The sequence below is a fragment of the Penicillium odoratum genome, assembly GCF_028828045.1.
Source record: "Penicillium odoratum strain IBT 22623 chromosome Unknown utg000005l_segment0_segment0, whole genome shotgun sequence".
NCBI classification, from domain to species: Eukaryota; Fungi; Ascomycota; class Eurotiomycetes; order Eurotiales; family Aspergillaceae; genus Penicillium; species Penicillium odoratum.
The window spans coordinates 2,951,108-2,964,489 of record NW_026643147.1 but is presented as its reverse complement, the minus strand read 5'-3'; the positions used below and the strand labels follow the sequence as shown (position 1 = coordinate 2,964,489).

Genomic DNA, 13,382 nt, shown 5'->3' with positions numbered 1-13,382 from the left:
TAAATAGAGTCGCTATGATTCTTTCCCAGCCCGTAAATACTCTCATATACCGATAATATCTTATTCTATTGACCCGCAAAATGGCTAAAGAGCAACTTCCCGTTCTCGTGGTGGGGGCTGGTCCCGTAGGATGCTTCATCGCCTATCGCCTGGGGAAGGCAGGGATCCCAGTCCAGATCTTTGAGAAAGAGTCCACCCTCCCCTATACACCAAGAGCCGTTGGCTACTATGGTGCAACCCAGGTTGTGTTTCAAGAATCTGGACTGTACGACCTCATTCGGGCGGAGGGGTTCATGACTGCTGGATTATGCTGGCGCACACTTCCTATCAATGACGGCAAGGGAGGCAAGCGCTTGGGCGACCTACTGGCTGCGCAACCACTTTGCGACCCAAGTGATCCTGTCAAGGCCTGCCCGTCCGGCCTCCTTAATCTTCGCCAGTCGGAGCTGACGAAGCTGCTTCTGGAGGAGGCGCAAAAAACCGGATACGTGACGATTCAGTTCAACAGTGAGCTATCCAGCATCCAAGAGGGAGACGGCAAAATTACTATTGATTTCGAAAATCAGAATTTCCCAGCTGTGACGGGTTCGTACCTTGTTGGCGCCGACGGCGGTAGATCAAGAACTCGCAAACTAATTGGAGCACCTTGCGTCGGCCATACTTGGCCTGAGAGACTAGTCTCCACGGACGTTATCCTTATAAACGATGTTGATCCAGTCTGGCATACTTGCTATATTATCGGGACGAAGAACTACACCATCATGACTCCTCTTACCGATCCAATTATTGGCGAAAAGAGCCTGTGGAGGTGTACCATTGCCATTCCTCCGGAGGATGAAAGATCTGACCAGGAGCTACTCCAAGAGGAGGTTATACAAGGTTTCTACGAGGACATCGTCTCTGGTCCACGACCACTTCTAGCTGAGATCAAGGCAAAGGCAGTCTATCGCATTCACCAACGCTTGGTCCCGACGTTGCGCAAAGGCCGATGTGTACTAGCTGGAGATGCAGCGCACATGAACAACGTGAGTAAACCATTCCCTTTTGCTAAATGAAATAATCAAAAGTTCTAATTCATTGCAGCCGTATGGCGCCATGGGGTTGAACACCGGCATTCTGGATGGCGATGCTCTAGCGGAGGCCCTGATCATGGTCCTTAACGAAGGCCGATCGGACAAGATCCTCACAAGTTATTCCGACGCTCGCAGAAAGGTCTTCCGATACTTCGTTGACCCTACTACGACAGCCAATAAACTCCGTCTTCACCTAGAAAGCGACACTGCGGCAGAGGATGATGATTATTTAAGATCTCTGCAGAACCCGACCGCGGAGGAGTTGGAAGAGGGAGCCAAGCCGTACTTTGAGACTTGGAGAACAGACATGAGAGCTTTAGCTAAGGAAGCTGGACTATAAGCGATTCAAGTTAAAAACCTGGAGTGGGCGGAGATCCCGAGTGATCGGTCCTCCCCACATCCCACATTCAAATACTTAACTCAGACATACCCGTATGTAGCAAGTAGTTGTTGACTCAATGGTCCAAATTCATTACAATGACTACGATTCAACACCCTCTTCTAGGCCGTATCAAGGGCAACAAGAAAAATGACCTGGTGGAATTTCTAGGCATTCAGTACGCGACCCTCGCACACCAATTCGCTCCAGCCGTTCCCATCGACCGGAAAGACTCCGATGAATCGATCGACGCTACATCATATGGGTAAGTGAGTCCTTTGTCGTTTTTGATCTATGGTACTCCAAGCTTCTAAGGTAATATGAATATTGTTAACACTTTTCTTCAGGGCAAGTGTGGGAGGTGTCGATGGATGCGACTCAGAATTCGGCCTGATCCAACACAAACTTCCCCGCACGCACTTCGCCAAGTCTGCCACACAGGGATTAAATCTAAATATCACGCTGCCCAGAGTGGATAATTTTTCCAAGAGCCTGCCAGTTCTGGTCTTCCTCCATGGCGGCGGCTTCGGCGTTGGATCTGCTTCATGGCCGCAGAACCAGCTGACCAATTTGGTATCCTTTTCCAGTGAACTGGGGCTTCCTGTGGTCGGAGTTAATATCAAGTAAGTCGCAGTCAGCTACCAATTCGACCTATGATACCGGGCAATTCAGAACTAATGAATGCAGCTACCGGGTTGGCCCAGCTGGATTTTTAACATCCGAAGAGCTGCGCGGCGCCGGGTTTACCCCCAACAACGGTCTTCGAGACCAGCGTGTCGCGCTGCAATGGATAAAAGCTCACATTAAGGGATTTGGTGGTGACTCGGAAAATATCACACTTGTTGGACACAGCGCGGGAGGTGGTAAATATTTTTGAACGGCCCATTCACGGTAGATTCGTGCTAATAGTCGAAGTATCTGCCTCTTTGCATCTTGCCAGTGAAGAGCCACTCTTCAAACGAGTTGCCTGCCTGAGTGGTCAATTACTCGCTGTGAAACCTCTCCCAGATCAGGCTCATGAAAATATATACGCCGAGTCTCTTCGAATCCTCGGCTTAGACAACCTGGCACCTAGTGAGCGAGTGTCTCGCATGCGCGCATTGAGTGCAGATGAGGTGGCTAAAATCTCAGCATTCCCATCCCGTCCAATCGTCGACGGGGACATATGTCTCGAGATGCCTTCTGTGAAGGCTATACTCGATGGTATCCCGACTACGCTACACCGAGGCTGGTGCCAGGACTTGTTTATAGGGGACTGTCAGTTCGACGTGAGTATATTGACTTATATGCCCTCTGACAAGCAACTGACAATCCAAGTAGGGATCTATTATGGCAGGTGCCTTGGATCACAGAAAATCGAGTATCGGCAAAGCATTTGGTGAGTACTTGGCAAAGGAAGTCGAGGACATCGCCGGCTTGGCGAGTAAAATCCTCTCGGCATATAGCATCGACATTGATGGCAATGATGATGACCGAGCATTGTACGGCATTCTTCATCTGTTGAATGACGTGATTTTCTATATTCCGACCGTCTATCTGGCTCAATCATGGAAAGATGGAGCGGCCTACCTCTATCGATTCAATGCACCGAACCCATGGAAAGGGCGCTGGCAAGGCGAAGCTTCGCATCTAACCGACCTGACTATGCTTTTGCATAACTTCGATGAATTTTTGACCGAGGAGCAAAAAAAGACTGGCCAAAAATATACCCGAGACTTACTAGCATTTGTATCTGGCCAGAAACCTTGGCAGGCATTTGATAGACAAGAAGCGTTTGAAAGAGAGTATGGTAATCTTCCGGGTGGTCGCAGGAAGTTTATTTGGGATATAATGACGAAGATTGAGCCCGACCGGCTCGCATTGGTGTTGGAACAGTTCATTGCGGGAGGATAAACAAGAAAGATCGTTCGAAATTTTTCATTCCCCACGAATTTAGTTTTGTGACACATTGCATCAACATGTTGATATACTGAAAGCAATGAAAACAAAGCAATGGTGACCAAGCGACGTTGAGGACCTAATGCAAGGTTATAAAGTGAGAAGAATCAATAGAACGACTTATTTTATGTACATAGTTTGGTCAACCTGTTACACTTCCAACCAGTGACTGCAGGGTAGGGATAAACTTTTTCGCGATCTGCACTGGGGATGCCGTAAGAACATCGATAGCCATATTCAACGAGGCGGCTGCACCGTGCACAGATGCTTGGGACTTCGGATTCTCGGAATTGACAAATAAATATTGCCACTCTGCATACCATAGGATTAAGGCCGAGAAGAAAACACAATAGCTGAAATGAGGGCCTTCTGAGATCGATATGGCATTGGAATTGTTCTGCCTTAGGTTGACAGCCAATTCGATGATTTTTTTGGCGTGCCAAAGCGCATTTCGCCGGTCAATTTTGGACGGAAAAAGATCGGTTGATGACAGCGTGCCAGTACCCATTGATGAGGTGGTCGCAGACGAAAGCCTAGATTCACCACAATACCGGCGCGCTAGATTTTGGATTTTGCTGACGCTCACGTGAAGATTGACACAGACCAAATGGAAGAGCATCAAAGTAGGTATAGGAGTTTGGTCATTGGTGATGGTTAGCCATTTTTGGAGAGCCATCTCGAGGACCTCTCCACGGCGAGAGACGTCAAAGCTTGGTTGGTCATTTTGATCTGTAGTCTTTACCGCAGCCCAAGGTAAAAGTAGTGATAAACAACACAAGGTCCATAGTTCATGTGTCTCGGCGGGATTGAGAGTGTCTTCACGAGATAGCATTCTAGGATTGGTCGACATCATCCGCTGTAATTGTGCCATCAGCGCTCGATCACTTGGACCAGCTTGTCCCTTTGGGACTGCAAGAATATCAATGTCTTCACAGAGGCTTGGAAGCGACACGCTGAAGGTGGCAGAGCCGTGGAGAATAGCTACCCGGTAGCATTCTAAAGTACATATATCTTCGATCGTTCTGGCAACAATGAAAGTTAGTGGGTTTCCGAGTTTCCTTTGCGTGTTGAAAACAATAACAGGGGACCTTACCTTCTGCGCTCGGCTTCCCGCTCAGTGTTTGAAGGCGACCATAACTTAAAGGTACTGATAATCTGCAAGAAAGGTCAATAACTCTTGTGAGGTTAGATAGATAGAGCTTTGATTTTGCAAACCTGGACCATTTCCCAGTGATAAACCTCCGCAATTTCATGGAACCTATCGTCACCACTCAGATATCCGAACAACTCGAGGAGCATGTACTGAGTTTCAATTAATCTGCCATTCCCGAAGTTTTATATAATTTCGAGGATTTGAATTTTGGCTTACCGTCTTCAGGATTCCCAACTGATCATCATCAGGCGAAGGCCGTCTGTGATGTACCTAGGAAGATGGTCAGCTCGGGATTTGTTGGTGATGAAGATTGAATGGTTGTCGTGCCTTGGAGAGAAGAACAATACGTGCGTGGTTATAAAGCGACTTTGCAATCTCTATCGAACCTGGTGTCGTACAAAATAAGGCGCCGACAGATGCCATCGACGTCCAGAGCATGACAGGGGTAGTGTCGGTTACTGCGAAGCCCTCAAAGCATCGGAATATTGTGGCCACATGGACTCGGAAGAGATTGAGAAATACATTTATCACACTTGGGTCGTACTGCACCTTCTGCTTTTCACCTAAGCGATGCAACCAGCTTTCATGATCTGCCCTGGCTGCTGGAGAAGCAGGTCGCGAGAGTTCTGTAGGGGACGAATAAGCTTGAAGCCGAGCATATGCACCTTTTATTCGGGAAAGCTGAGATTCTGGTATCCTTTCAGAGACAGGCGGGGCGGGTAAAAGGTCCAGTGAGGGAAATGGCGGGATTTGGTCCAGGATATTGAAATCAAAGAACGATGCAGTTTGCGTAAAGTCGAAATCTAGTAATCCAGAAGTGAAATCTTCGGGAAAGTTGATATTTTGAAATGACAAGTTGGCATTTGGTGATGAAGGCACAGCCTCTTGTGAAATCCCGCTAATTTCTCGAATCCAAGCCGGATTGTTCGGAGTTTCTTGGAGATCCAGGAACTCCCCATGGGAGCTTAGCTCGGGCATTGAGCCTTGGATGGGGATCGTTTGCGACGAGGCACGGATACTTGGATCACCCGAAGCGCGTGAAAACGTGCAATCTATATCTTCCCGGAGACATCGCTCGCAGGGATACTGAGCCAAGTTGCATTTAACTTTGCGGCTATGGCAGCTGTCGCAGGCGCCTCGTCCCCTCTTCTTGTCGACTGCCAAGAGGGAGGTTTGATCGGGATGCTGGGATCTCAAATGTCGTTGATAGACATCCCGCCGGCCAAATTTCTTCTTGCAAACCTCGCAGGCAAATGGTTTTGTCTTGGTGTCTGACTGGGTTAGCACCAACCGGCCCGGCGACCGGGGATGCACTTACGCGATTGAATATGCCGCTCTCTATGTTCCTGTCGCGTAAATGTTCGATCGCAAAAGGGACATCTAAGTAGTGACGGTCCCGATTTGCGTCTAGACTTCATCTGTGCGAGTGGTTTCGGTGCTTGGTGGTTGAAATTTCACCGAATGTGGGGTTCCCCGCAAAATCAACGATTTGTGGCGTGCCACTCAGGGGACTTCCACCATACGTGAGATTACACCCCCAAGCTAGCTGAGGCATAATGGCCAGTCAAGGTGGGCAGGAAGCCATCCTACTACGTGCTCCATCTGCTCACATGTCTTAGACGGGTATCATCCGCGTTTTTCCGACTCGGCTCGCGCTGGGGCGGCGCTGCCCGACGACTTCCTTAGGACTTTCAAGCAATCTCTGCTCAGGGACTACAAAGGTTTCGTTGAATGTGCAGACTTTGTCTTTTTCACACTTCCAGCTTCAAGTCGTTCAGCAACAAATACACCAGCCTGTCAAGTACAGGTTTCTAGGCAATCACCGTGTGTCAGCCATGAGACTGAAAGCGATGATGAACTTCACCATGAAATCAATGCAATCTCAGGAACTGTTCCTGGAATAGGTTCAATGGGAGTCAGCGATTTGAACTATCCGCTATCCCTCTTTGATGGCTTTCCGGAACTTCCGCCTGCGAGCATCATCGAGGACCTCACCCGGACATTCGAGAACCGCTTCCTGAAGAAAGCGCCCTTTATATCAAGTCTATCAAATCAAGATAGCCCTATCCTTGCTGGATTAACAGGAACAGCTCCAGTTCCTCCATATCTCGCCTTTAGCAGAGCTTTAATTGGTACGCTGGTCTCCGAGCGTCGTGAATGTCGATTATGGGCCCAAAACCTCTACGAAACAACCTTGAAACTATTTGTTGGCTCAGTAGAGCTTGATAATAGGACATCGAGTAATATGCACTGGTATGAAGCGGTAAGTGTGACAATGCACGAAGTCTGATCGAAAAAAATAATTAACGATGAGAAAAAGGGAATACTGTTAGTAATTTATGGTACACTCCACTCTGATGTTGCACTTTGGGAGACAACTACCATGGTGAATGGATATCTCTTGGCGGTAGGCATACCCATCCATTGTAAAAATCCCTTGTTAGCTAGCCATTCTGACAAAATTAGCCATACAAACGCCGGGGTCTTCTGAAGATCGTCGACTCACATTTAACCTTCGACTATCAAGATATCAGTTTGTAAGTTCAACTCACTCAAAGGGAAGCGCCTAGCCAAAAACTGACTAATGAGATAGAATGACCTCATTTTACTTTCTGGTCGACATTTTGCGAGCGATTCATTTAAATGCACCTCCATCCTTCAACCAGACAGACCTATCTTTCCCTCTCATAACATCGTCTGCTGGTAGATTCGAAGATCTTTATAGACAGATCATTGTCAATCGCCAGAGCCTCCATCCATATCTGACTTCAGATGAATATTTGCTGGCCTTGTTGTGCATTCTTTCAGAAACAGTGCAGCTCCTGCGGTTCCTTGGGCCTTTCGCCGACGAAACAATTCAAAATGGTCGAAAGGGCGACGGCGAATCTGACGATTTGTAAGTGGATTGAGGATATAGCGATATATACGTTATCCGAGCTGACTGGCGACACTTATAGCATGGGGGGACCCTATCTTCCATCTTCCGCGAGTCGAGAGTATCTACAGCAATCCGAATCTTTGATACATTCACTTGAAGTATGGTATAAATCTGTCGAAAATAAAAATCTGGCCCAATTCAGCGGGGGCGAATTCCCCATGACTGATTCTCAAGTCGGTTGCAATGAAAACAGGGTGTACGGAAATGTCCTTTCGTTGGGATATTTCTGCCGTATTCTCCTTGAAATTGGCCCGCGGGCGTTGGAACTACCACAAATTGCTGGCTACGATGGATTGGCACCCAGCAGACAGATTCCACTTTCTCCATCCGGCGAAAAGCCCCATCATCTCGGTATCCATGTCAGCGACACTGCCATTGACTACGCATGGAAGGTCCTCGACGCATTGGATGATGACGAGCATGATTCAAATTTCACACGGGCCACAGATAACGATCCTTTGATTCCCCTCTGGCTGCCGCTGGTTGTTTTCTATGCAGGTCTTGCGGTGTGGGCTCGCATGCAGGAGGATCATGACCGGGGAGTTCTTAAAGGGGCTCAGAATTCTATTTCTGCTCGTCGCCGACTTTTGCGATCGTTTCAAAATGAATTACGGAGGATGGGGAAACAGTATAGGAGTGCCTCAAGAATGGCGGACGTCATTAAGAACTTGTGTCCTTAAATGTCGACAAATATTGCTTCCACATATACATGTAATAGTAGGAAGTCGAACAGGAACATTAATGGCCATATGCGCCCGCATACCAACCATTGGCATCCTGACCTTCCACCACGATCTCTCGTACTTCAATCAACCATTGTCCATCTTCAGTTCTACTGAAGACATCCTGCCAATAACCCCAATGATCAATTGTCGACGTAGTAGTCATAGCGAAAAACAGTGATTTTGTCTTTGCCTCCGTCTCATTTGAAAACTCGATATCCACACTGGTGAGATGGTGGCGGATAAAGGCTGGCGGTTTGCCTTGGACGACGGTTCCCATCTCTTGCACGGGAACCCCGGCTCCATTCGGGAGACGGAAAATGCCATTAGAGTGGAATAGTTTCGCCATTTCAGAGAAGGGGGCGTTTTCGCGTGCCATTATGCAGTATTTGTGAAGAATTCGTTCGATCTCAGTGATGGCAGTGACTCGCTCGATGGAGCCAGGCTTGTTTAGGTCAACCATGGTGAAAATGTGCTGGTGGAACTGGTTTTAGATTTGAAGATAATGGTATTGCGAGTGTTAAGAGGCCTGGCTGAAGTTGTCAGAAATAAATATGGCTTGCCTGATATCATCACTCAAAAACCCGGGGGTACTGTTGTGGGGAGCCGAGCAACAAAATGCGGGGGTACACTGTTGGGATAACTACTCTACCGGTGTTGGTCAGGTCATTCATAACATAGGTTTTCGTTCATTGTGTGTGGCTGCTAATTTCACTCCCCCTCCTAAATTAAGTGACTTGTAATTATTCCGGTTTTTTTAAAAAAAAGAAGGACGAATTAAGTCAGATTGCCCCATCGCCGTCTTATCATAGCGCGTAGTCCATCAGTTGCAGGTTACTCGATACGCAAGCGCAACAGACCTCCATAAATTACTCGAACCTTCTCTTAGCGAAACAACCTTTGTAGGAAGAGTTCATTATTCCATCGCCAAAACATCCAAACAGTCGGAGAAGATGCTGTAGGAAAAATTGTACTTGTTGAACTCCAGCGGAGTCCCTAATGGGAAAGTTTCAGCAACTAGTTCATTGTTGGTCCGAACATTGCTTTAGAGACTTACTTGGGATATGGCCTCGTATATAGATAGATGCCTTTTCAATCTTTTGCAACTCGTCTTGTGCCTGATCTTGTGCGACACTTGACAGGATTTGCAAGGCGGCAGTCCGATTCCACCGGGCTTTCTGAAAGCTCTTTAGACGATTTGGTATATCCTTTCCGCTTTCAACCCGAGATAGAAAGACACTGAGAGCACCTGCATCTTCAATTCCTTGGCTTTCACATTGACCTTGGTCTATGTTGATATGTCTCGTCAGATCATGGCTCGAAAAATGAATCTTGGAATAGTTTACTGACGAGGGAGCATAAAATGAGCTGCATTGCCAATTATGACAGCCTTTCCTTTAGTCCAACTTTCTATCGGTGTTTGAAGTGACAGAGATTCGAAGGTGACGGTGTCAATGAGTCTGCTCAGGGATTTTGTTTGTAAGGCACTGGATCTGCTATGCTTCAATGGGGAGTCTGATGATACAAACCTAAATATCTCTAGTATGTTCGGGCTGAATTCTTCATATTCTTTCAGTAGACACTTTTGAGGGTCCGTGTGGTCTTTCCAATTCAATACTTAGTGGTTCCATTGATTTCAAATGTGAAGTTAGGGAGTTTCTCAGGGGCTAGTCCTGGGTTATAACATACCTGCACTGTGTTCATCTCTGGAGGCCATGTGTAAAGCGACAAAATTTTGCTCTGATGCACTATATTAAAACGTTATCCGTCAGCTTCAATGAAATTTTGAAAATGTGTCATGCACTCAAAGACATCAAATGAGGCACGGAAATGGAGATAGGTTTTAACTCGTAGACTGACCTTCGGCACGGATACCAAACCAAACGTTTATTTCCAGAGACCGCGATATTCAGCGCGGGGGGCTTTTCCTCAAACAGCACCCTTGTTTTCTCATTTTGGAGAAGTTTGTCCGTTGGAATGACAAATCGAAAGGTAGTCCTATACGCGATAGGGTCAACCCGCTCATCGATGATATGCTTTGCAACTAGTGACTGCATTCTTAGAAAGATTGCTCAGCAATAAAATCAAACATTAGGTCAACTCACATCAACACCGTCTGCACCAATAATGATGTTTTTCTGTATGCGCGAACCATCCTCCAGGGTGAGAATGCCATTCTCACAGTCGATATTAGTTACCGGTGATTCATAATGAATTTTGACTGAGGAGCGAGTGGATGATTGGAATGAAGCCAGTCTTCTCAATTCTCGACCCAAGTCTCGACGATGGATCACTGCCCATGGGTCACCAAATTCTCGGGCAATATCAGAATATTCCGTCCGACAGTTCAATCGTAGTGTTGAACCGTCCCATATATTCCCCTGGATGAGTTAGATCAACGCAAATATTAAGATACTTAAAGGAGTGGGACAAAAGCAGTCACCTCTTCTAGAATCAGCGCTCTTGCTCGCACAAAATCAAATTCAAGTTGACGCAGTACTCGCATAGCATTTGGCCCTATAGTCACAGCAATATTCTTCTCGTTTAAGGTCGTCCTTTCGTACACCTAAACCATTCAGCAAAATTAGGAAGTTTCTGGAATGAGGTACGCATAGGAATGCTGGGATCCGTGGCTAAGGAATGGTCCTTACGTCAACTCTGTGCCCGCATCGACTCAATGATATGGCAGTTGTGAGACCTGCTATGCCTCCACCAACAATGCCTATGTCGAATGAGATGTTAGGTGAAGTAAAAAATCCGCTCGGGTAATCCTTTATGGTAGACCATATGGGGAGTTTGTGAACGTGCTTTCCGCCAAAATGGTCCATTTTGCTCAGCTCTCAAGCGGAAAGGGCATGACAGAAGGAAGATCTTTCCTGGTCATAGCTTGACATCGTGCCGAGATTCCACTTTCAGGGAAAATTTGCCAATCAAGTTAGTATTTCATGTTGCTGTCATGTGCTGTATCGGCGTCCCCACTGATTGACGGATTCTGTTTCGGCTTTCCCACTTGAGATTATTTTTCGGCGCCCCACCAAAATCATCTGCAGAGCAGGAGCCGCGTATTATGCTCTCCCAAAAGCTGGAAACCTGGGTAAAGTAGTCCAACATCTACTCACCGACCTACGGATCGTGACAGTGCGAACCTGTATTTATTTTCAGCGAAAGCCAGCCAGCGCTGTCGATGAAAGACCTCGAATGAGACGCATCATCATTGAATCTGAGAACGGGTCTGGAAAAGCAAGATGCAGTTATTTTTTTGTCGCCGGCACCAACCAAAATGAACCCTTCACTTTGCTGCAGAATCTGGCTGGGAGCGACTTGTCCAGCGGCTTATCCAACCGCTCAAAAGTCAGAAGCCAAAGACTGTCATAGGCGATCAATGCTACTGTGTGCAGTGGAGGATTCACAGTCCGAAGTGATTTGTACCCTTCCACATGCCGGAGCTTGGGGATACATTGTCAACAATATGCTTTACCCCCATTACGCGTTAGTTGCCAGGGACCTGGCATGAAGGTCGCTTTAGTCAATTTAGATCCGTGAAGAACGACGAGCTCCCCAGTGATACGATATGAAATTTGAGCAGAAGGCGCATGCGCGACGCTGGGACTGGCTGCAATCTCCCTCCTCTTTTTTCTCCGTTTCACAAGTTGATTCTCCTCCGCAGAGGTTTTTCCTTCTTCCTGCTAATACAAATGTCAGCGAAAAGATTTGAGGTTCCATTCCTGACTTTGGAGGCATAGTTGCCGTGCTTGGCTTACATCAGGAGGTTGTAGGCCATCTTTCCGCAGTTCTGCTGGTATGGTTTAAAATGCCATGAATAAGACTGCACGCTCGGCGCCTGCGCTTACAAGGCTTATTCAAAATGGCACTGATACTCATGGGATTGACCGGCCATATGCTTAAGAAAGCTTGAGGTATTCAGGTACTCTCTTCTTGAGCAGGAATAATGTGGCCGACTGCTAAACGGGAAAGCCGAGGGAATATTTGCAAATAGCTTTTTTTCAGTCTCCGACTCTTAGACACCTCTCTCACTTTGACCTTTGTCGAGGGACCCGCTGCTCTCCGAAGGTGACCTTCGCTCGTGGTGAGTTTTGCTTAGTATATCTGATTCGTACGTCAGAGCGTACTGCCATCGAGCGTCCCCCTTTTTAGTAGGTAGATTTTTCCAAATGCAACTTGAGCCATGTGCGGCTATGCCTATGTGCCGACCTAGTCGAATACTGCTCTCTTATAACGAAGAATTCGCCGGAACTTCGGCTTAAAAGTAACATATGATATCTTCAAGCTAACAGATACATCCAATTCTTCATATTTCCTAGTGCCCATGGACCAGAGAGTCTCAACACCCCCCAAAAAAATACAAAAACCGAAAACAAGAACAAGGACAACCCTAGATGCCCAGCTGGGACTCGGGGAGCACGAAGCCGATCTCATGACTAATCAAATCACGTGAAGTCCATCGATTTTCCCGACTCCGCCTCGAATTTCCATCCATCGAACCACCGATCCAGACCCCTCGGGACCTCGAGCAAAAATGGCCAAGAAAGGTATGTGAACACATCTACACCCCTTACACCTGAGCTCAGTCCAGCAGACGAAAATCCAACCCAATTGTTCACGCCAGTGCTGCCACGCCATGCGCGGAAAGGCAACAACCGGGCAACCGGGGACTCCTCGAATCGACGGAAGAAAACACACATGACGTGGATGCAACAGAGCTAATATATATTGTTTAATTATAGCGAAGTCACGCACTATTTCCGTGCGCCTCATCTCGATGGCGATGACGGGTTACTACCGCACGATGATCCGGCCTCGTGTCCACCGACCGCTTTCTATGTTGAAGTACGATCCTGTTGTTAAGAAGACGGTTCTTTTCCTTGAGGCGACCAAAGGTGGAAAGGCGAAATAATTTGTGTCGGCTTTGTTCGATTCGATTTATTGGCTGGCTCGGGTTTACTGGTGCCCTGGCTTCTACGCGCTGCGCTCCGGGTCCGGCTTCGATTCTGGCCTCGAATCTGAATTCGAAAGACGGCGACTTTGACCGATCTCTCTCTCCTTTACTACATCATTCGCCGACCAGATCGAATCGGATACTACGACCGAAATTCGAGAACTTTCGAACAAATGTTGGAAACAATTGCGGTGTGATGGGTTTGAGAAGGACGATGGGCTT

The 13,382-nt window shown here is 47.3% G+C and overlaps 6 protein-coding genes across 6 annotated transcripts; 4 read left to right on the top strand and 2 right to left on the bottom strand.

Annotated features, from left to right (window-relative positions):
- Positions 1-80: 80 nt before the first annotated feature.
- N7520_006646 (FAD-dependent oxidoreductase) lies at positions 81-1,413 on the top strand (the record flags this gene model as incomplete). Its single annotated transcript, XM_057140580.1, has 2 exons — positions 81-1,025; positions 1,084-1,413. The coding sequence occupies 2 exons, from the start codon at positions 81-83 to the stop codon at positions 1,411-1,413; spliced, it is 1,275 nt and encodes a 424-aa protein (XP_056994586.1).
- A 137-nt stretch (positions 1,414-1,550) lies between these two features.
- Positions 1,551-3,345, top strand: N7520_006645 (uncharacterized protein; the record flags this gene model as incomplete). The annotated part of the gene is made up of 5 exons (XM_057140579.1): positions 1,551-1,717; positions 1,800-2,075; positions 2,140-2,315; positions 2,368-2,720; positions 2,773-3,345. 5 exons carry the CDS (start codon positions 1,551-1,553, stop codon positions 3,343-3,345), a joined length of 1,545 nt encoding a protein of 514 aa, XP_056994585.1.
- A 187-nt stretch (positions 3,346-3,532) lies between these two features.
- N7520_006644 (uncharacterized protein) lies at positions 3,533-5,521 on the bottom strand (the record flags this gene model as incomplete). Its single annotated transcript, XM_057140578.1, has 5 exons — positions 3,533-4,412; positions 4,484-4,545; positions 4,606-4,692; positions 4,760-4,813; positions 4,886-5,521. 5 exons carry the CDS (start codon positions 5,519-5,521, stop codon positions 3,533-3,535), a joined length of 1,719 nt encoding a protein of 572 aa, XP_056994584.1.
- A 2,118-nt stretch (positions 5,522-7,639) lies between these two features.
- Positions 7,640-8,161, top strand: N7520_006643 (uncharacterized protein; the record flags this gene model as incomplete). The annotated part of the gene is made up of 1 exon (XM_057140577.1): positions 7,640-8,161. The coding sequence occupies one exon, from the start codon at positions 7,640-7,642 to the stop codon at positions 8,159-8,161; it is 522 nt and encodes a 173-aa protein (XP_056994583.1).
- A 58-nt stretch (positions 8,162-8,219) lies between these two features.
- On the bottom strand, positions 8,220-8,666 carry N7520_006642 (uncharacterized protein; the record flags this gene model as incomplete). The annotated part of the gene is made up of 1 exon (XM_057140576.1): positions 8,220-8,666. The coding sequence occupies one exon, from the start codon at positions 8,664-8,666 to the stop codon at positions 8,220-8,222; it is 447 nt and encodes a 148-aa protein (XP_056994582.1).
- Positions 8,667-12,740: 4,074 nt separating this feature from the next.
- On the top strand, positions 12,741-13,118 carry N7520_006641 (mitochondrial 54S ribosomal protein bL33m; the record flags this gene model as incomplete). Its single annotated transcript, XM_057140575.1, has 2 exons — positions 12,741-12,753; positions 12,949-13,118. The coding sequence occupies 2 exons, from the start codon at positions 12,741-12,743 to the stop codon at positions 13,116-13,118; spliced, it is 183 nt and encodes a 60-aa protein (XP_056994581.1).
- Positions 13,119-13,382: the final 264 nt, after the last annotated feature.